General features: G+C 34.4%; 2 protein-coding genes across 5 annotated transcripts in view; one reads left to right on the top strand and one right to left on the bottom strand.

The window, feature by feature from the left end:
• LOC128999658 (multiple inositol polyphosphate phosphatase 1-like) overlaps window positions 1-10,774 on the bottom strand; it is a 29,517-nt gene extending 18,743 nt beyond the window's left edge. The window contains exon 1 of one of the 3 annotated variants that reach the window (XM_054426275.1): window positions 10,739-10,774. The gene's annotated coding sequence lies outside the window, so the exon portion shown is untranslated. Of the gene's footprint in view, window positions 1-4,065; window positions 4,189-10,661; window positions 10,682-10,738 lie in introns of those variants that run through there. The other 2 variants (XM_054426276.1, XM_054426274.1) reach the window with 2 other exon arrangements.
• Window positions 6,197-22,425, top strand: LOC128999659 (uncharacterized). 2 transcript variants are annotated; one of them, XM_054426278.1, is made up of 2 exons: window positions 6,197-6,285; window positions 20,735-22,425. In XM_054426278.1, the coding sequence occupies exon 2, from the start codon at window positions 20,743-20,745 to the stop codon at window positions 22,144-22,146; it is 1,404 nt and encodes a 467-aa protein (XP_054282253.1). In that variant the 5' UTR covers window positions 6,197-6,285; window positions 20,735-20,742; the 3' UTR covers window positions 22,147-22,425. The 2 variants fall into 2 exon arrangements, with proteins under 2 accessions (XP_054282253.1, XP_054282252.1); XM_054426277.1 differs by lacking the exon at window positions 6,197-6,285 and adding an exon at window positions 11,200-11,455.
• Window positions 22,426-24,098: the final 1,673 nt, after the last annotated feature.

A 24,098-nucleotide genomic window follows, 5' to 3' on the forward strand; every position in this document is an offset into this window, starting at 1 on the left:
TAAAACATAAATGGAAATAGCTACCATCATAACCATAGGATAGTCATTGGGATGGGAGGTTGGAAAAATTATTAGGTTGGGAAATAACAAAGGAAACACTTTTTATAATTTCTGATTCCTTAGAAATTGAAATTTCTCCTCCAGTTGTCTAACCTTGTCTAAAATGGTGATGGTAAGAATAGAAACTAGAATGACATCATCATATTGATCTTTGACATTTGGGTTTGAATCTGCTGAATAGAGTGGTTTCCATTCTAAAATCATGTTTTAAGTCACCTTAAACTTTGTGTAAGTTTTAGTATAGTTGTGTAACCAGTTACAAAGGTTAAAATTAAAGCTTAAAATAAATATTTAAATTTGTTATACTTCAGGTTTTGCTTGGTTGCAATTAAGTGACCATCATACTGTTGAAAATATACCGTAAAATGGGGTGAATAGAAACAAAACTTCAATGAATGATTCACATTTTTATAACTTTGTTATACATTGACTTTATATAAGGGAATTATTTTCCCCCATTATAACCATATCCTATCTACCTGGGAAAAATTAGTTTAGCATATTGGTATCACTGCTTCGGATGTTGGATGATGCGAAACATCATTTGAAAATTTTGGCGAAAAACATTCTTTTCAAAACTTTCTCTCTAAGTATGAACCTATTACATGTATTTATGTTAATAACCATTTTTTATATTGTCTTAGGTATCTTAAAACCAAGTGTGCTAATAGATTAGCCTTAGAATAAACTATATTTTTTTACTTTATTTTTAATTTGGGTTATGTCATGATTTTGCAAAACCAGGGTGAATAGAAACACTTTTTTTTAACCAGTGGTTCAAATAAAGGTTGACCTAAAAACCCCCCAAAAAAGAAAAAAAAATACCAGAGATGAAGATGATTCTACATCAGTCACACTGGAAGAAAGTGACAAAGACGAACAATTTGATGAAGAAGAACCAGCATACCTAGCTCAAGACATCAGTGAGTCTTCAAAGTTGTCCCTTCATGATCATGTAATTGTCAAAGTAATGAGGAAAAACAAAACTTGCTATCGTTTATATGTTGCAAAAGTTATTGAATTTGACGAGGAAGGATAAATAGGAAGATTCATCAAGAAAATTGCGCAAACCAACAAGTTCTGAGAGAAAGATTAAGAGGCCCTCTTCAAAGTCGATGACGTAGTACGATCGGCTTCCAACTCCCAAGCCGTGTACAACTTGTAGATTTAAGGGAGTGTTGTATTTTGAGGAAGATTTGTCTGATTTTACTCTTCATTTAGTTGGTTTCTATGTAAGATTTTGTTACTCTGATTTCACCCATTGTCATTTATGTTCTCCGATTTGTTTGGATAAGGGTTTATGAAAACGATGTTTTTATACTTCGTACTTATAAATAAATGTGTTAATTAACTTTAAATATTTTAATTTACAACAACCTAAGCTAACAAGCATAAATTTCCTGTTTCTATTGCCCCTGGTAAGTGAGGAAAAGCAACAATCATCAATTTAACACAGTGTTTCTATTCACCCCAAAGTGCGGGGTGAATAGAAACAGCCATATTTTATTTTTTTCTGCTTAATGATTAAAAATAAAAAAAATTTGATAACTGGTTTGAGTAGAGGAGTTCAAGACCGAAAATATGAGCTAGTGTTGAAAATTTAAAAATTAAAAATATCGGTTTTACAGAAGCTTAAAAGTCAAAAAGTGTTTCTATTCACCCCATTCTACGGTACTGTTCTGTTTAGTTGTACAATGTGTAGAACAAAAATAGCTTAAGGAGAAATAAAGCATGATAAAAAGAAAGGTGAAAGGGTACGGAAAAGAGAAAGTAATGAGAATAAACATATTTGTCAAAGACAATGTGGTTCAAATGGTTTAAACAGACTTACAGTGGCCCAATGAAAATTATTAAATAACATAGATAATGATAATAGTTGGATGTTATTGTAAGGACTGGCATTTGCCGTTCTTCTTAAAAATAAAGTTTAAGTTTCTTTACATTATGACGGAGTGAGTTGGTTAAAGGCAACGAACTTTGCACTTCATTAGTGTTGTGAATATACAATTATTTGTTATGGTAAGGAAACCTGGAATTTCTGTTAATAGCAAACATAACACAAATTATTAATTGACAAAATGATGGCTCTATAAATGATCTCTGATTTTTTAATTTTAATGACATAGATTCCATTGCTATACATCTTTTAAAGCTCAAAACTAAATGCATGTATGCAGTTTTGCTTTTTTAAAACATCTTAAAATAAAAGCAAATACAGTCAAGTTATAATGTCTAATTGCTAATAGTCAATTTTTCTAACAAGAGTATGCTAAACTAAAATAATGGTGTTGAATTTAAATATAACATGAGTTACTTTAGGTCATTTTTACTTTTAATTTTTTTTTTATTATTCACAGTACAAGAGCAGGATATCATTTTGTTTAGTAAATTACTAACTTTTAGATTCTGCAGTACAATACATAGATACATGGTTATTTTTTGTAGATACAACAAATCTACATGCAACAATTTTTTTTTTCTAAAAAAGAACAGATGAATTAGCTATTTTCAGATTGTGCTACACCTCTAATTTCTCTTTTATTTGTTGAAAAGGCAATTTGTTTACGACTCAAAAGCTGCTAAACTTTACAAAAAGTCTATATTTTAGCGAATTTTCTTACAGGGAATAAACTATTTAAAAATACCGTAGGTTTCATGGGGTAAAACCTAGACCAGGGAGGGACTGATTTACTTTTTGTTTTAATGTCCCTAGACCAATATTTTAATGACATTCTGTAACACATGTGAACCTTCATAATATTAGAACCAGAACTATTTTATAGAGATACTATGAACCAACTTCGTATCGCCTAAGTTATAGGTTTCCCCTAAGACAGACCGATGGAAAGAAAGTACCGTTACGTTTAATTTTCAAGATGATCTCGTTCGCATCGCTCAATCACGTCCTGGTTGAAGTTCGTTTGCTACGCTCACTCACCTTTGGGTTGGAGCTCGTTCGCTACGCTCACTCACCTTTAGGTTGGACCTCGTTCGCTGCGCTCACTTGCCTTCAGGTTAGCTCGTTTGCTACGCTCACTCGCCTCCAGGTTGAAGTTCGTTCGCTACGCTCACTCACCTTTTGGTTGCAAATTAGCTGTTGTCATAAATGTAAAAGAAATAATAGTGCTGCACCCTGTTGGTAATCCTTGTAACTTTAATGCTATTGAACATCATAGAACAGAACCAACTTGTTTAATTGAAACAGCTGTTAAGATTCATTAATTCCATTTCTCATAAGGTTAACATGGGAAACTCCAGAGCCACTGGGGCGGAGCCCTTTTAAGAATTTCGAAACGGGAAATAGTTTACGTCCGATTCGCATACCTACAGAATTTACACACCAAATTTCATAACGATCGGTGAAGTCGTTCCGGAGGAGTTTGCAGACAAACACTGTGACACGAGAATTTTATATATTAGATAGAGCCTAAAATATAACAGTTTAGGTAATTAAAACATTGTTATGCGCCTAATGGTTACGGAGAAAAAAAAAATGTAAATTTAAAATCTGCATATTATTTTTATAGAGAATATCTTAACTGTTGTTGATTACTGTACTTGTTTATGGAGATATTTTAATACAATTTTGTAAATTTCTTTATTTCATAACAATCTATTGATATTTTAATTAAATCCAAAAAAACACACTTTATTACCTAGGTGGCGTCTCCATCCCAATGATTGATAAATGATAGTAATAATAGATACCTTCTCCTAGCAGCAAACCTAAGAGTACTAATTAAAATTAATATTCAAATAGGATTCTCAATTAAAACTTTTATTTTAGGTATGGCATCATGTTCAAAATGTCTTACTGCACCTATTTACCAATATAAACGTAATCTAGGAATTCATGTAATTTAATACCTAATAAGAATATTTAGAAGAGTTTTGAACTGTTTAGAAACTTAGGTACAACTAACTTTCCTTTCTGGGAATTGTTTACGAATTTCCCATCAAGGGATCAACAGGATTTATAACGATAGGGAATCCAACACTACATACCTGTTTATCACTAGAGTTCTGTCACTGTATCACTAACAAACAAATAAACTGAGGTGCATCCACGTTCGGTAACTACAAACTACACTGTCACTGACACCTCACGTATCACGCCCAAAAGCATTCTCTATTCTCTCTCTCTTCACTTCAGCGACTGTAATGTTTCCCACTGACGGTTTAAAATTATCCCATCGTTGGTAAACATATCCCTGTTTATCCCGAAATGAAATTAAAACCCCCGTACACTTCGCGTTTTTGAATCAAGATTCCTGTTTTCTGCACTAACAAACCCTACTCGAAACTTTTTATTGTTAAAAAATAAGTTTTGATTAACACAGATATTGGTTAAATGTAGGAAATGTGTCTCTAGTTCATGTCCGGTGATACTGAAAATATCCCGTGAGTAGGAGATAAATCCCTCAACCAACCAATGTTCCTCTCTTTCTCTCGTGATTGTTGACCTGTAGGGGAATAGGGGGGGGTGAGGACCGGTTTACTCATTACGTCATTTCTACACAGGTCTCTCAGTCTCAGGGAGGGAGTGGGCCAGTGAATGTCCAATCAAAACAATCCTCTTTCCTTCATCGCTTCACTGCAGAATGCAGATGATTCTTTGAAAGAAACAGCTGTTTTATCGTTCGATTATTGTTAACGAATTTACATCCGTTAAATTAATAAATTTCTCTTCGCTACAAGGTAATTGAAAATGGCAACGTTGACTGTGAATAATATTAGTAGGCTTCTTATAGTATTAAAAATTAGAAGCATAATTTGCTGTGCGTTTCACCTCTATTTACGTTTCTAGTTTTGAGATCTTGTTGAATCGTAATGGCTCCAGTAGGAAAGGACATTGTCCAGCATTTTTAGTTTCATTTTACCCGTCTACAGTACATATTTCATTAACATTCAATGATTGAAGGTGTTCCATTGCAAATGTCATGTGTTTGTTTTGGATTGAAATAAAATTAACAAAAAAATAGTAATCAAAATGGTTCATATGAAAGCGATCTTTAACTATCTTTCTTCATCAGTTCACGCCCGCCTTTGGAGTTCAGTGTTCACTACAGATTTTATGTTTTAAAATCCTACAGTATGGAATCTATTCTATTCTTCATAATCATTTCTTTGAGAGGCAACTATGCTGTGTAACGAAATGAAAGACGACTAAAAGTGTGTAATGTAGACGCCTCAATCAGGACCATTATAAACACCCAAATGAATATAAGGCCAGCTTGGTCTAGTTTAAAACAACGTAAAAACTTCTTTTCGTAAAGAATGGACCGATAAATCAATTAACTATGTGGGAAGTGAGCACTGCATCCAGTCAGCAATTCAACTGCAGTAGGTATAATATCAGAGGACAGGCAATTGTTCAAGTGGAATTTCCTCTGGAATTTGAACAATGCCGGGCGCTGTCCATAGAAAGCTCAACTGGCAAAAGTGCAACAGTCCCACTTTCTTTCAAAATGTATGACACAACACGGGTCATAGCACTGGCTAAACATGTCACTTGTTGAAAACTAAAATAAAAATATAAATTTGAATTTTTATCAATCATCCTACAGGAGTTCGGCTCATTCAAACCTTCACTGGAATCTATACAAGATTTTAGTATTATGTTACGAAGAAAGCGACAATGGTAGGTGAATGTCCAAAAAGGATCGAAACAAATTAAGAATGGTAGCATGTTGAATATATTAATTTAATTTAATTAAACATGAAGTTACTACCACTTTAAAGATTTTGCATCGTCGTGAAAGAGCTAAAAAATAGGTATTTTCCGTACGTATTTACATTTACTTTTATTCTTGTTAATTTAACTAACATCAAAACTGCCGTATTTTGTAAATTATTGCTTGTTGTCTGTATCACGAGTAAACAATAAATTGTAAAATTGATCATAAAATAAGAGGAAAATCATTAATTGCCATCAATAATTTCGTATACGGGCATCAAAAACATACTTAAAAACATGCTTCTTATTTTACGATAGGCTGAGAAGTCAAATGCAGCGCCCAAAATATATTATGGTGTTCGCGTCGCTTAGTTGCGCAAAAGAACCCAAGTGTAAATCATGCTTATGTAACAGTATGTGCTAATGATTCTAAAACAAGCAACACTAAACACCATGAAAGAACGTCTGTACACGTATAGTGAATGTATCTCATGCTGTTACAGTTTACTTCATATTGCTTTTGTAGACTTCTCATCCTATAAAATGAAGTGTGTATAAATTTGTGTTTCATGTGTGGTACCGTTTGAGTACGTAGATGTCGACTAGCTTCTGTCTTCAGAGCAATTGTTTCAGAGTCCAATTTGCTATTTGGCTACGAAATTTAAACGTATATAGATATAAAGTAGTCAATAAGTCACGCATTCAAACCATGGCCTCCTCTACTACGAGGCTGCGGTGAGATAAAAGTGGCAACGCCGCAGCCCCGGCCTACTGAAACAGCTGTTGCACTAATAATGGAACGTCTGCGCAATGTTTATGTTTACACTTTTGTTATTTCTGTTACCATGGCAATATGTCGGCCGATGCGACGTTGCCACACATCAACGCCGCGACCTAGAGGAGGCTATGTTCAAACTCAATGTTTTTAACCGATTCATCTCCCTTAAATTGCCTTAGAAATATAACCAGTTCACATGAATCAAGAATTCAATTATTATAAAAAACACACACAAACTATTGTACTTTAAATTTGACGCAGCTAACAAGAAGTTAGGTTATGAGGGTCAGGACAGCAATTTCCGTTTGTGTATTATTTGCCTCGACGCAGAGGTCCTTGATCTAAAAGTCTAGTTTAAGACCGTGGCAAAAGTTATTAGACACAGTGATTATGATTGGTAGTCACACAATCATGGATTATCTTTGTTGTTTAACACCACGTTAGTGTATTCAAATTAATAAGAATGCTAATCGTGTAAGCTTAAAAGCATCGAATTTTAAAATAGATACATCACTGTACAGACAGGAACTAGTCTGTTCCTAAAAGCTTTCCTCAACTTCTTTTATCCTGTGGCTGTAGCTAACCACCTGTAAATTATTTCTTTGAGTTTTATTTTAAAAACATACAGTGTGTAAATTAAGTATTGAAACAAATTTGTATTTTTAAAACCTAAATAGATAGAAATATTCTGTTTGTGGCAATAATTGTTAACAAAGGTTCCGCAATTTTTTACATCAAAAATATTTGTTCAACCCCTTTAACAGGGTAGGGTGTGGGGGTGGCTTATTTTTTTCAATAACAACCCCTATTGAGTGACCCATTTTCAAGGGTTTGTTAGAAGAAAAACAAAGACGCAAACCCGAGGTTGATATTTCACCCCTAGCCTAAATGGCGGGTATTCCAACATTTAATTTTGTAAAAAAGCACCCATTTTCACCTCGGATTTGCGTCATTGTGTTTCTTTTGACAAACCTTTCAAAATGAGGGGTCACTCAATAGGGGTTGCTGTTTGAAAAAATAAGCCACCCCCTACCCCCTACCCTGTTAGGGGGGTTAAACAATATTTTTGATGTAAAAAATTGCGGAACCTTTGTTAACAATTATTGCCACAAACAGAATATTTCTATCTATTTCGGTTTTAAAAATACAGATTTGTTTCAATACTTAATTTACACACTGTATGTTTTGTAATTACAATAATTACTTTCTTGTTAACATTTTCTTTCATATATGCTATAATTTTTAGTAATCATCTTATAAAATGTTCATTATGGTATTCATTTATAACTGTACAACCTCATTAACCACAATCCCGATCCGTTACAAAAGTAATAGCCTATAATATTTGTACAACAATTTATATTATGTTCCTTATAATCATTTCCGCTAGTCCGATTTTAACGCGACTGCGATGGCAGATGAGATTCTTTATATCAATAATTAACTACCTTAGGCCTAAAATTTTAAAAAAAACTCTAGTCAGTGATATTTTTTATGAATTTGTTAATGGAAAACGGTAGGCCCCCCATACAAAAGGTCATTGCACAAGATTCTTCACAAGACCTTTGCTATTGCAATGGTTCGTTCCATTTAAAAGACCAACGTACAGCAGCATAGTCTCCTATGCTTGCTATGACAGTGCAGTGATGAATGAAAGAATGACATGTTCAAGGTCATTGCTCTCGAAATTCTCACGCAATTCCCACGGACATACGGTTGTACGCGGTCATGTAAACTCAGCATTTTATTCTATAGACCTGTCGCAACGGCCCCACAGTCATAAATGTAAAAATATCCTAAATTTGGGAAAATTTATCAGACATTCTAAAAATTTGAATGCAATGAAAGACAAATAAAAGGAATAGTTAGTTTTGGCCGGAGCGTAAATGTAAATAAAAAAACGTCCGGTTACTTGAAAAATTATTTTAGGGATAAAAATAATAAAAATAAATTATAACCCATAAACATAAAATAATGCGTTTAAGAGCACAGTTCTCCCTTCTTTAAAGACCAGCCTTCAAATATTTTTTCGAGAAAATACGATATCAAAATCCTAGAAAGAGCAAACACAAAAATTAAATGTATTAAATTCTAAAGCACTTACGAGCTGTGCCTGATTATGTGTTGTGTGAGTGTTTGTTAAGTTTATTTCGAAATCCAGCGGGTGGATTTAGAAATAGGAACTTGCAGGCACAGACAATGGAATAAACCATAATACATTAAAGTATTATATTGTCTGTGTTGCAGGCCTTAAAACTTGATTTGCGAAAGCGGCAAAAGCCACTACCTCAGTAAAACCAAAACTCATATTTCGCTACAAAACTCATTTAAAGAGTAAATGTTATAATACAAAGTAGCACTTAAACGTACGTCCAAAATATGTTTATCTTAACTTAGTTGTACTGCATTAGTTGTTGCAGAGTTAAAACTTGCAATATTTTAGCGATTAAATATTCATGGTTTGAAATAAAAATATTTGTTGCAATTTACAGAATGTGTATGTTTATATTGTTTCGAGTTGTAAGTACCGGGCATGGCTATCGGTCCCCAGGTAATAACAAGAATTTTATTGATTGTTTTTGCGCTAAAACATACTACTGTCAAAGATAATACGACAAAATAAGTTACTCTATAATAACAAATAACATTGTTTCCTGCATTTAACTTTTCCATTGTTTACTCTATTCCGCAGGCGAGATTCCACGGATACTCACACGGATAAATTTAGTACTTACCTACGCGAGGACGAATACACGAAAATAATTATAATATAATGATATTTGTTAAAAGATAAATACTATTAACACCATTAAATAACAACAATCTAATTACCGGTAGATTTGCCTTATACGGGTTGCCAAATATTCATTTTGGTTATACAAAATGACAAGGAAAACGTAAATAAAATAATTGTGGCATATGTTTATAACAAGCCATAGCCAAACAGTATACTAGCAAATTACAAATGCAGTAGGATTTGTAATATACAACGATAATATCATTATAATATCCAACGTTAATAGTTAAACGTTACCTAACTGAAACGTGATTGATGTTTATAAAAACGGTTAATTTGCATTCTTACTTGCATACTTGAAGGTATCCCTCTTGTAGCATTTCAGCCGTGGTCGTCATTTTGGTTTAGATAGATTGGTAGGCCTTTATAATGTCTTCATCACTCAGGAATTCATCAACAGAGTAAAAGGCCTTTTCCATTAAAAGGTCTTCATTTTTTTCTTAAATTCGGTTGGTTCAGAGCAACTTCTTAATTCAACTGGTGACCTATTAAAAACTTTACTGGCCAATCCTTAAACTCCTGATTGGATCAAAGTTATTCTATGGCTTTTAAGGTGCACATTGTGTTTGCCTCTTGTGTTGTAACTATGAACTTCTTCGTTCCTCTTAAATATTTCAGGAAATTTCAATACCAGCAAAGATGATTCCAGAATTACGAAAGATGTTATAAAAACCAACAAAAACGAGCAACAACGTTATAGTTTCCTACACAAGTATAGGCTATTGTTTTAGTTATTACATTATAATTATTATATATAGGAATTGTCTAATTTACCTTTAGGATTTCCAAGAGTATTTTTAATTTAGTTACTTGCTTTAAATGAAACAATTTAATACAGCGGTTTTCTAAAACGTTTTCTGTATATCTTGATATTGTGTGGTATGGGGGGTATAACTAATTAAGATTAAATTTAGTAAAATTAAATTATCTAAGTTAGTTCAATTTTTAGACTTTATAATATTTTCGTGATTACTTTCAAATTTATTTGCATTTTTTCGTTGTGATTGAATTTATAGGCTACTTTAAAGTGCTTAAAATACAATTAATGTACTAGTATGTTTTAGATACAAGTTGTAAACATAAAACACTATGTTTTTCAGTAGGAAAGTTAATATGAAATGGATTTTTAACGTACAGTATTAATTTGATTGTTTATGACTAAATAAAACAATGTAAGGCAAATCAAAAACCAACTTTCGTTTGGCTTAATAGTACGTATTTGATAAAATACAATAAATTCGTAGTAAATACCAAAAGTAGGCCTAATTCTTGAATTCACTGTATTTGTCAAAATAATAGGCCAGTTTCTAAATATCTCATATGCTATTATTTACCATTAATCAATATACAAAATTAGAGTAGGTCGTGGTATGAAAATAGAATAATTATTTTTAATTAATTATTTATGAAAGGGTTGTTTACTCACCAGTCAGTCCACTGCACACAAGACAGAAACACAACACCGCACACTGTGGCTTTACTGTGCGGTGCACAGTAGTTGGTAGGGGCTGTCAGCTAACAGCTGACTGGAACCGGAAGTTGAATTATTGCAGGGGTGCCACACGCTTCTCGATAGAAAAATATCCTCACTTGTAGTGGTTTACTGCACGGTGGAAGGGAAATACATAGGTGTGCTATTCCTTTCATGTTCTAACGTCACTCAGATTGGACTTTGAAATTTTAACCAGACATTCAAATTAAAAATTGGTAATTGCTGACTAGCATCCTGCTAACATTTTAAAAAGCCCGGGAAAATTTTACTGATGAAGTAGTGTGGCTACCTGGTTAATTAAACCATGCCAGCTTTATAAGCAAACTAGAAAAGAAGAAGAAGTATTGATTATACGATACGACGACTTAACCTAAACCATAGCCAGGTTTGTTTGTTTGTTTCGTTCGTGTTAACTCTGTCAAAAAACAGAACAAGTTAGCCTAAAATATTTAATAGTAAAAAGTTGAGTTGATGGTTGATGATAGATATTGTTATTTTGGTAGGATTAAAAACTCTGCAACTGTCCGGTTCTCGTTGGCCCTTATCTTTACCACTTTACCTTGGATGGAGTGGTGTCATGTGATACCCTAAGTATTGAACGCATTTTACACTTTAATGGTTCTGCCAAATGAACACATTGGCCTATTAAAGGTAGGTGAAAGTATTTTATCAATAACTCACCTTTTTCAATTGATTATGTAAACTCTTAGGTAAATATGAACTTTCTGGACTTTTCTTTATAACGTTTTTAAATTATTCCTACGATCTTAATAAACAAGAAAATACCTTTGAAACATTTGTTTAAGCAAGTCCTTATTATCTTTAGCAGTTCTTATTGTGGTTATCCGATATTAATTTCGGACCCTCAGTCGGAAGTCTAGGGAGACCAAATACTTATAATAGGACCCACCCGATGGGTTTTGTAGAAAGTATGTTGACATTTAACACGATACAAATTAGGCCTACAGTCGACATGAATATTATACAAAGATTAGGGGTAAAAACATGGTTTTCAAAAAGTGGGATATTTTTGATAACCATGGTTTTTACCCCTAATCTTTGTATACGGTAATATTCGTGTCGACTGGATTTTGTATTGTGTTAAATTTTAACATACTTTCTACAAAACCCATCGGGTGGACCCTACTATAAGTTAAGTAGGCCTAGGCCTACCTAGGTCTCCCTAGACTTCCGACTGAAGATAGACCTACGGGTCCGAAATTAAAATCGGATAGGCCTAACCAAAATAAGGATTGCTAAAAGGTAAGAGTTTACATTATCAATTGATTACATATAAGCAATCCAGAGGCTAAAATGATTGATCACCTTTTTCAACAATAAAAAGTGTTGTTTAGGGTTAAGTTATCGACGAGTTATACAAAGGCCTATATGGGTTTTCATCCAATGTAGGCCTAGTCTAGTCCTTAGGCTATAACTTAAGTAGGCGTGTTTTATGCAATGAGTCAAGTAGCCTAGGCTATGTGATATTAACTTCAACATTAATGACAAGCACGGCAATGGATTCAAAGCTATCGCTACCTAACTTATAACAACAGATGCAGATGCCATAGTAACGAGCAGTTCCTCAGAGAACCTTAGATATAGCCTAAAGCCTCTTTCCCACTACGCGTGGTGGACTTTATCCCCCTTTATTCCCTTAACCACACAATCACAACTAAAAAATACCCCCACTGCAGCAAACCTGCAGACTAATCGATTTTCCATTTGCCTGATTGGATTTATCTAAAATGTCTCCTTAAAAATATCACTTCCTACTAGCTGTTGTACCCGTGCTTCGCAACAGAGAGGACACTGAAGCGAAAAATTTGATCTTGAATTCTGTTGTACATTCCCCTTAAGTCAATTGAAACTCTTAGTTTAAAAAAAATATCTTTCTTTAAGGCTATGCTAACTTATATGGCTAGGAATGATATGAGGCGCCCTGATGGAAATAATGTATCCTTACGATTCAATTTTCAAATGATAAGCTTACTTAAACATTTATTTTGTTGAAAAACGTACATATAAAGTAAATAAGGAAAATTAATCGTACAACTTAGGGCACTGTAGTAAAGAAAAAAACAGTTTATATAATGATTTCATATATAATTGATATGTTTTTTACCGTACCAACTGGGCTTTTTTCAAAGTTCAATCTTTATCTGCAGATCAGTGTGTATATATCATCGTTTAAAACATTGACTAAAGAAACATACCGGTAGTTATGTTACAGATATTGAATTGATTGTAGAAACAAAAGTGAATTGCATGCAGCTTAGTTTTGTGATATTCTCCATAGTCAAATTAAAGCAGGACGAAAAATTTGGACATAACATTATCGTCTTCCATGATCGAGGCAATATAAGAACGTATCCCGCATGTCGTGAGGAGATTATTATCATCTACCGCAAATGAGGCAAAATTCTGATATTTTCCCGCGGTCGTGAGGACATTATCCTCGTCTTGCGCGATCGCGGTCAAATTCTGACCACCCGTGAAGGCGGCCGTGAAGACATCATATCGTCCCCGTCGGTCGTTTGGACATAGTAGTCGCCTCCCGCGATTGTGGCAAAATGGTAATCATCTCCCTCGGACATATGGAGATATTCGTCTTCGGCGAATAAGGGCAAAATTCTTATCTTTTCCTGCGGTCATTTGGACATTATCATCGTCTTCCGTGATCGCGGCAATATTCTGATCATCCCTCGTGGCCGTGTAGAAATAGTTATTATATCTCCTGCGGTCCTGTAGATGTCGTACGTATCCTGCAGTCGTGAATCCATGGTAATCGTCTCCAGCAATTGCGGCAAAATTTTATTCATGTCCTGCAGTTTTGTGGAGATCATCATCGTCTTCCGCGATCGCGGCAAAGTTCTTGAGATTTCCCGCGGTCGTGTGGACATCAATCGTCTTCCGTGATTGTGGTAATATTCTGATCATCCGTTGCGGCTCTGTAGATAGTAGATACCATCATCGTCTTCTGCGATCGCGGAAAATTCTGATCATCCCTCGCGGCCGTGTGTAGACATTTATTATTGTCTCCCGCGGTCACGGAAACGTCATTGTTGTCATGCGCAATCACGGAAACGTCACTGTTGTCATGAGCGATCACGGTAAATTGAAAACTCCAGGTAGAAATACAAAATTCACGGTTGAAAGATCTCCCGCATGATTCCCGGAGTTCCCGGTCGGTGTACACCCTGTTATATATATATTGCATAGGGGCACTAGTATTAGACGTGCCTAGGGCGCTGACAGGGTCAAAAACGGTCCTGGGTCTGTCTAGCCTTCCAAGCCATTTACACAATACAAATTTTAACTATCATAATTTAATAACAGTAGAAGTAGGTTTAGGTTTACTATTTCTCTGATGAGGTGTTGTCTTGATTTCATAACAAAAAAGTGCTAAATCATTCAATAAAAGGTACTAGCAAAGCTTCAAGTTACTGTAAAAGGTGTTATAGACTATCCTAATTTATCATGTAACTAGTGGCTTGTAGGGACAAAAGTCCCTAAAAAGCTCAAATGTAAAACAACTTTTTGCAATACCGGTATTTAAACAAACTCAGAATAACATTATCTATGTGTCAGAATAGGCATCCCTACACCATATCTTTTGTGTAAAAACCAGTTTGTTGTTCTTCTTTGTTTGCTTTTGTTGATGTCATTTTCAATAAATAATTTGAATCACTCCAGTGGTTTAACATGAAAAGGCAGCGAACATATCATTGTTTGTGAATAAATACTGGTTTACTAAGGTAGCTTTGGTCTTGTGGTTAATGAGGATAAATAAAAGCTTCCATGTTTGGAATTTTAAAAATTCATTGGAGGTTCGCCTTCAGATGAATTGAAGACGCCTGCAATTTCATCTGCAGTAGGCTTATTATACCTACGACGATCCATATTTATCCTGTCTACAAACCTAAGTTCTAATTCACTGTCACCTTGTACAACCATTTCTTCCGAAGCTCTTTTGTAAATTTGTGCAAATGGATTTTCTAATAGAATTTCAGCTAGTTTTGACAATAGTTCAGGTTTTAAGTCATTATTTTCTCGACGCCTTTGACGAATTTCTGTTGCTGTTGATGTGTCAATAATGTACAATTGGCCATACACGGGGTCTTCATCATGTTGAGGCAGCAAATCTGAGATTGAACGATAAATCTGTCCTTGAATTTTGAAACAGTATGGTCCTTTTCCTGGAATATCTTTTTTACTGGCTGAAAAATAAGCAAAAGCCATCGCACTGTTGCATTGTCGAATGAATTTATACAGTTGTGGGCTCTCTTCAAACAAACTTTTAAGTTCTACATTAGTTTTTGACTGAGGAAGGTTAATAAGTCCGTTATGGCAACATGTCATAAAATGATTATTCGTTAGTTCTTCTCTAAAATGAAGAGCACTACATTGAAACAACTCTTGGTCCAATAATCCTGCATCATGGATCTTTACATTTCTCTCGTCTACCATGGGTCTCCTAAAAAGGGGTTGTAACATATCTTGATTAAGTTCGTCATTATCTACTCTTGCTCTCCTACGCGCACTGTCATTCCTATGAACAGTTCCCCGCCTTTGTGGTATTCCCCTGGCGTTCATATTAATTACAGTACTTATAATGAAAAGAATATATATCCAGCAGCCTACATACCAAAACATCTTGAATCCCTGCTGATTTTATAAAAGTATGATAGAATATGATTACTCTACGTTGTATATTCACTGCACTAAAAAAATTTACTTACGAAGGAATGCAAATACACCATTTTAGAACCAATAACATTTATAGGTTATTTTAGTTGTATATATTTACACTACCTTAACCTTAAAATGTGTAGAAATATAAAGAAAACAACATCATTTAAAAAATAAAAACAAAACAGAAGTTAGATTTAATTTCGACTCTTTGATTATTTATACAGAATATTTATTCTATGTCGTTTATTCCTTTAACACGACAATAACGTAAAAGCATGAAAAAATGAAACTTGAGTATATGATTTAAATATAAACAAAGAATGCAGTTTTTCCGACTAATCTTCAATATTTCAGTTTTATTATAGTATACATTTCATAGTTGACTGGCTAAAAGTAAACCAAATGTGTGTATTGATCACTGTTTTCAAATCTGTGGCACAGCTGTTTTAATTTCAAAAGATGTAAACAAATTAAACCCCATGTTGTTTTAATGGGAAAAGTTTTATTCTGTTGCGAATTTATGGTAAAAAAATAAGAAAAATGAATAGTTTTCCCTCAAAATTCACGTCAAGACCTTTAAAATAAGACCCCTCCCATCCTTCTACGGCCATCCAGTCACTCACAATTTCTTTACAAAAATTTGACTTACGGAATTCTATATATAGAAGATGATAACAATAACATATTTAGAGGTAAATATGAATTAATTTCAATCAATTTCATAAATACCCAAAATACCCGGGTATTTCTGGGGATAAATACCCAGGGTATTTACCCTGAGTTCTAAATACCCAGGTATTTTACATCACTACATACGGTATCTCTTAGTTTTTAAAACCTATTAAAATCCTGATCCAAACCTTTTTTTTTAAATTTGTAAACAAAAAGCTACCATATCAAAATTATTCCAAAAATGTATACATTGTAATGTATAAAATCCTTCTGTTTCCATGAAAATAAGTATAATTTCATAAATATTTTAATCAAACTATTCTCATAAATTATCAAGCTTTTAGAATCTTTGGAGCAGAACTTGTACCTCTTAACCTCTGCTATTTGAACTGTCAAATTATGGTATTTACAGCTGACTTCAATTAATATTTCTGACTATTTACATTCTTCCAAAATGTAAACATTGAAACTTTGGAAGCCCATGTGGCGTAGCCCAAGGGGAATATGATAAAAGGAATAGGTCTATATGTTAACCAGGTATATAAGCTACCTTCATACAAAATATTATTTCAATCGGTTCAGTGCTTTTTGCGTTATAAAGTAGCAGACAGACACACAAACACACACCATCTCATTTTTATATATTAGTACCGTATAGATTTAAATAAAATTAGTTTTTAAAGTACTTAGGTTTGCTGCAACAGAGAGGGTAAAAGTGTGTTAGCAAATTTCCCATTTTATATAAGCTATTACCGTAGAACTCATGGTAAGCCCTGGACTCGGGACCCAGGGTCCTTAAAGGCCAAAAACACCATCCGTTCAAATTGTTTTACATATATAACAAAAACTTCTACTCAAAATATAATATTCAGGGTGCTCAGTTGTACTTTATTAACTACTATCATTTAATATATCCTACTAATATTATAAATGAGAAAGTTTGGATGTATGGATGGATGTATGTTTGTGACAAGTGAACGCGAAAAATACTGGTCGGATTGGGCTGAAATTTGGCATGATGATAGCTCACATTCCCGATTAACATATAGGCATATTCTTATTTTAAAAATCCTTTCGGGCTCCGCCCCAGTGGCTCTGGAGTTTCCCATGTTAACCTTATGAGAAATGAAATTATTGAATCTTAACAGCTGTTTCAATTAAACAAGTTGGTTCTGTTCTGTGATGTTCAATAGCATTAAAGTTACAAAAATTACCAACAGGGTGCAGCACTATTATTTCTTTTACATTTATGACAACAGCTAATTTGCAACCAAAAGGTGAGTGAGCGTAGCGAACGAACTTCAACCTGGAGGCGAGTTAGCGTAGCGAACGAGCTAACCTGAAGGCAAGTGAGCACAGCGAACGAGCTCCAACCTAAAGGTGAGTGAGCGTAGCGAACGAGCTCCAACCTAAAGGTGAGTGAGCATAGCGAACAAACTTCAACCAGGACGTGATTGAGCCATGCGAACGAGATAATCTTGAAAATTAAGAAGTTAAACGGGGCAAAGCCCGCGGGTTACAGCTAGTATAGTATAAATATCTAAATATATAAAAGGCAAAGCCCTCACTGACTGACTCACTCACTCACTCACTCACTCATCACTAACTCTCTTACTTCCCATTTACCTAGGAGGCTGAAATTTGGTACACTGATTCTTTAGGCATTAATTAGGAAAACTAAGCTGTTTTTATTCTGATCGGACTCTCGGGCTCCGCCCCAGTGGCTCTGGAGTTTCCCATGTTAATCTTATGAGTACTCATATTTAAATGGAATTAATGAATGTTAACAGCTGTTTCAATTAAACAAGTTGGTTCTGTTCTATAATGTTCAATAGCAAATTATATAATAGCAATGCAAATTAAATGAATCTTTGAACCACTGTCATTCTTGGCTCGGTTGTCCGTTTGAGTTCAAATTTGCGGCATTATATTCTGCTAGTAAAGACCTTTAATTTGATGTACATGTCAACCTATGCTTCTATGTAAGATTTCCTTCTGACTCCTTGCGGGACGTCCCCATGATATGACAGAAAATTTATATTTCCTTAAAAAAGTAGATTTTTAGGTGTGGTGTTGATGTACCAAATCTTATTGATTTATCTGGTGTAGTTTAGAAAATATTAAACCGGTCCGGGACTTTTGGGACAGTCATATAAAGCTCAAAATGCCACTGACTCACTCACTCATCACGAAATCTCAGAAACCATAAGACCTAGGAACCTGAAACTTGGCAGGCATCTTCCTTTTGGGTAGTAGACGCTCACTAAGACAGGATTTTACCCTCCGACCTCTGGGCTCCGCCCCAGTGGCTCTGGAGTTTCCCATGTTAACCTTATGAGAAATGGAATTAATGAATCTTAACAGCTGTTTCAATTAAACAAGTAGGTTCTGTTCTATGATGTTCAATAGCATTAAAGTTACAAGGATTACCAACAGGGTGCAGCACTATTATTTCTTTTACATTTATGACAACAGCTAATTTGCAACCAAAAGGTGAGTGAGCGTAGCGAACGAACTTCAATCTGGAGGTGAGTTAGCGTAGCGAACGAGCTAACCTGAAGGCAATTGAGCGTAGCGAACGAGCTAACCTGAAGGCAATTGAGCGTAGCGAACGAGCTAACCTGAAGGCAAGTGAGCGCAGCGAACGAGCTCCAACCTAAAGGTGAGTGAGCGTAGCGAACGAGCTCCAACCTAAAGGTGAGTGTGCGTAGCGAACAAACTTCAACCAGGATGTGATTGAGCCATGCGAACGAGATCATCTTGAAAATTAAGAAGTTAAACGGGGCAAAGCCCGCGGGTTACAGCTAGTTATATATATATGTCCGTTAGCACAATAACTGGAGGAAAAATGATTAAGATTTTGATGAAATTTGGTATAAACCTGACATTCATTCAACGAGTTTGCTAACCAGCATGATCGGACTATGAGAACAGGGGTTTATGAGGGGTTTTATGGCCAAAAAACATAAAATTTTGCGATTTCTTTCCAAACCATTTTGTAGAGCTTAAGAAAACAAATAATTTAGTATATTGAAGTGTTATTATGCGCCTAGTGGTTACGGAGAAAATTCCAAAAAATATTAAATTTTAAATTCCTATGTCATTCTTATGGAGAATAAGTAAAGTGTGTTGTAATTTGCTTGTTTATGAACACATTTTGATCAAATTTGGAAAATACATTTATTTCTTACTAAACTATTAACAATTATTTAAAAATATACTCCCACCGCAGTAAACCTGCAGACTAAGGGAATTTCCATTTGCCTATTTAGATTTACAAAATGTCTTCTTAAAAATATCACATTTATTCCCTATTTAAATAGCTTAACGAGTGGGCCTACTTGGGTTCGCTGCAACAGGGAGACTAAAAAAGTAATTTTTTTGTAAAATTTTAATAGGCATTTAAGTTAGTTTAGTAAGAAATAAAGGCATTTTCCAAATTTGATCAAAATATGTTTATAAATAAGTAAACTACAACCGTTTACTTATTCTCCATAAGAACAACATGGGAATTTTAAATTTACAATTTGTCGAAAATTTCTCCGTAACCATTAGGCGCATAATAACGCTTCAGTATAGGTACTTCATTATTTGTTTTTTTAAGCTCTACAAAGTGGATTGGAAAGAATTGCTAAATTTTATGTTTTTTGGGTCAAAAATAGGAAAAAACTATTTTTACCCCATAAACCCCCGTTCCCATAGTCTGATCATGCTGGTTCGCGAACTCGTTCGAATAATTTAGGTTTAAACACGTTTGTACCAAATTTCATCAAAATCAGATCACTTTTGCTCGAGTTATCGTGCTGACGGACACATATAGGCTATATATATAACTTATGTATGAATTTGAACGGATGGTGTTTTAGGCCTCTAGGGACCTCAAAACAAAAAAGTAAATCGGTCCTGGGCCTAGGTCTTACCATGAGTAATACAGTAATAGATTATTCCCTATATGGGAAATCCGCTAAAATTGTGAAACAATGCACTACTAGCGCTAAGCTCTAAATCTGAACTGGCCGTGAGAACAGTGCAGAGTGCTGCAAACTGTCAAAACTGTCAATAATCTTTGAATTTTCTTTTCTTCCCAAGCATCTTCAAGTAGTTTTTATCCTAGTTTTCTTTAAATGCATTTCAGTTTACCTCTTTCTATATTTTGTCTGGAAGTTTTCTTATGTTTATACTACCAGAACATAATGGATGTTTTTTTTTATTCTGATTTTTGCTGTTGTATTTTTATTCTTGTTGAGTAATGGTGTCTTGAGCTGTTTTCGGTCTTATTTTCGTTCTTATGTTATCAAAAATGTACTGTCCAAAAACTAATAAAGTTCCCAGAATCTCTTCTCCCCAGTCATAGCATTTTCCTAATAGCTTTTTTTGTAAATTTAAGATCACTTTCAACTTTTTCTTTATCTTTGACCAATAGAAGGCCACCACGTAGCTTATGTGTAAATTTATGAGTGAGAAATAGACAATTTTTTAAAGTTTTTTAATACAAACTATAAATAACAGTTTTAGCAGTTAATCAAACTTAAGTTTAGAAACTAATGTTTTTTTCATTTCCAGGTTGCAGGATGGAATCTCTACCACTAGAGATGGTGGAGAAAATCTCCGAGTACTTAACTCCACAAGACTTGGGATGTTGTGCCGCAGTGTCTAAAGGGTGGCGTGAGACATTTAACCAAGATATTTTGTGGAAGCGGCATTGCGATGCTGAGTTGGAGGAACCTCTGCGTAACATACCGTCAGTTGCTGAGTCTATTTTTGTTGCACCTGAAGACATACAGTCCAGCTTGTCACCAATCTGTCCGTGGAGGTTGGCCTTCATGAGGGAAACTCACCTTCGCAGAAACTGGAAGAATGACTCACCCAAAGAGTATCAGATTTCTCAAGAATCCGAACAAGAAATGGGATTATATGTGAATAAAAGTTTAGGGCAAAGCTTATTTTTAACTGATACACTTTTTGTAATGTGGCGTTCAAATGCCATAGAGATCTATGATGTAGGCTCATATCCACCAGTTTTGCTGATTAAATCGGACACGTCATTCAACGTAAATATGTGGGAGTCCTGTCACCCCGTTAGAAGTGACACATTGGTTATGAAACAAAAGTCTTGTATTCAAGTGTTTATTGTAAATGTAGGAAGTAAAAGTATCAGTCTAAATCACAATATACAACTCGATCCCAATGACACGTTAAATAGTTTTGTAGTCAAATCTTTCAATGATGGTTCCATTATAGGTATTGCAGGAAGCTCAAAAACGTCAACAATAACCATATTTGATCTAAAAAGGGGGGAAATAATAAAAAGAGAAGAATGTCCCTTAGAAAATGAACCTGCAAAACTTTGGGAAATCCGTTCTACACCTTTGAGTGAAGATGTATTATGTTTATATAAACACACTAAAAGTTCTGTTGCAACAGCCTATGTATACAGTTTCAAACAACTTCAGTTTTTGCCATCTGCATTTTGCCTAAGAAATTATTGTTATTACATTTGGAATTACGAGTGTGCAATCATCAAAAATTTTTTAGCTTTCACGAACAAACGAAAGTTAATAATTGTCAACTATCTAACATCAAAAATTGTATTTTCATGTAAAGTTACGCTTGATTGTTTGTATTTAAACACTTTGAAAGATGACTTCATATTTTTAGATTATAATGATACGAGTAGAAAATACTTGATTCGATCTTACTCTGTTAAAAACAATTTACTTTCAGAAATCTTTGAATTTTCACCTGATGATGATCATACCCATAGCTCTCTTGAAGTATCTTTTAACAAGTTTGTGCTCGTACATAATGCTAGAGTTACTTCTGTTTTTGAACCTTCAGGTAGATCACTTAAAGATTTGTTTGGGGTGAATAGGTTTTTCCTTACCAGAATTAATAATATATATTTCAACAAGTCATTAACCCGAAGCTTTTTTGCTGATTTTAGTGACAATGTTTATGTCCACTATTACTGGTAATAATCTCATTACCAAGCAAGACTCAGACTACATGTATGAATTTGTAGTCAACAAGTGTGATCTTGTCTACTGATTGCCATCGGAGTAAAAAAGCGTAATGGTCATTACAGGTACTTATAAAAATAACTACATACAAAAGAGATAGTTAACATTAGAAATTAAAAATATTATTGTTCATATAATATTACCTAAATCGTATATTTGTATTGTGCATTGCATCCACCAAATAGTCTAAAAAATTTTAGGCAATTCGCTACAGCATTTAAGAGTTTATCTAATTAAAACAAGTGTGCAACAAACATTGAATTTGTTATGACTTTTTTTACATCCTTAAGTAACTTTGATGCAAATACGACCAATGTTGTTGCCATAGAATAATAATAAGTATTTATATTGTTGATTGAACACAAATGACATCCCAATAATGTGGCAAGTTCTTATTCAGCTGTATAAAAAGCACTGAATAAAGACATAATCGAGAACTTTCACTTAGCTATAAATAAAAGTTGCGTTTAAATATGCTAGTGTTACCCAAGCCGAGAACCTAGGAGCGCTGCTGCAGCCGGCTGTCAGGCTAGGCCAGACATGGGGGCATTTGGAGAAAGAACTGAAATCACAACACCATTGCTATCATAGCTGAGCATATTTACAAGTGAAATGTGTGCTTTAAAAAAATAACAATGATAGCAGCGCTCCTAGTTCCTGGTGTAGACACTAGCATTTTCAAACACAAATTTGTTTTTCTTCAGTTACCATGACAAAGCAGGCTTCCTTGCACTGATTATAGCTCGCAAAGTAGCTAATTTTTTCATTTATTTACTTTTGCCGCACTCCAGTAATCCAACCAAACAACACTGAACAGTGTGCTTTTATTAGGCACATAATGTTTGTACACAGTGCTTGATTTGTAAAAAAATGAGGTGCCAGAACTGTAACCTATTTAATGTGATTTGTACCTATTCATGCCAATATTTTTATCTTCCCGAAAGAGAGGTACCGGAACTTCATTCCCCGCGTTCCCCTGCATGTACGCTTGGAAATAAGCTGGCAACCCTTAGAGATACCACAGAATCAGCTGGTGCAGCGTTTCTCAGCCTTTTGAATTTTGATATTACGACTTAACCTGTTGTTTGGTGTTAACTTTTTATTTTCGTTCAACGTTTGGCTTTAACCTACCCTAAAACGTGTTGTTCAGTGTTTGAAAGTCTAATTATTTATATGCATTATAGCAACTGTAGTAAAAATATAATGTGTAACACGAGCGCAAATTGCCTTTGTTGCACTTGTAAGCATTTCTCTCATGTGCAGCCAAGTGCCACTTCCCGCAATAGTTACACAAATAACTATTTCATTGGCTCAGAGAGACTTGTGGGTTAGGTCTTTATCTATATAAATAAAATTAGAGTTTTGTCTGTACATTGCTCAGAATCATAAACTTTTAGGTTATTTTTACGTGGTATACATTAAAGAAACCGAAACAAGTCTCATATAAATTTTTGTCAGTCTGTCTTTCTGGATGTCTTCCTGTCTGTCACGGCCCAAGAGCCATTTTACGCGGCCTTCTGAAAAACGAGAGTATCTATCAAGCTCCAAATCAATTTAATGTATTCATGGGGTTGGCGAGATTGTCTTTAGCCATTAAAATATGGCGTCACTACTTTGTAAATAAAATGACGGACGTTTAAAAACCCAATTTTGTGCGATTTTTTGTAAAGTTTTCCCAATGTTTATCACATATTGATCTATGAAATAACAAACAGCTGTTCGAATCAAGATTATTTCTTCTAGCTGTCACTGAAATGTTTACACTGAATGTTGTTTACAAATACCACAACCATTTTCGATCACGTTTTGAAAGAAAATCCAAACCAAAATAATCTTACTTGGTTTAATCTTACTTGGTTTGGATTTTCTTTCAAAACGTGATCGAAAATGGTTGCGGTATTTGTAAA

Source organism: Macrosteles quadrilineatus, unplaced genomic scaffold (genome assembly GCF_028750875.1).
Source record: "Macrosteles quadrilineatus isolate MER2022 unplaced genomic scaffold, UCM_ALF_1.0 Scaffold_8__2_contigs__length_117827958, whole genome shotgun sequence".
Taxonomy (NCBI): domain Eukaryota; kingdom Metazoa; phylum Arthropoda; class Insecta; order Hemiptera; family Cicadellidae; genus Macrosteles; species Macrosteles quadrilineatus.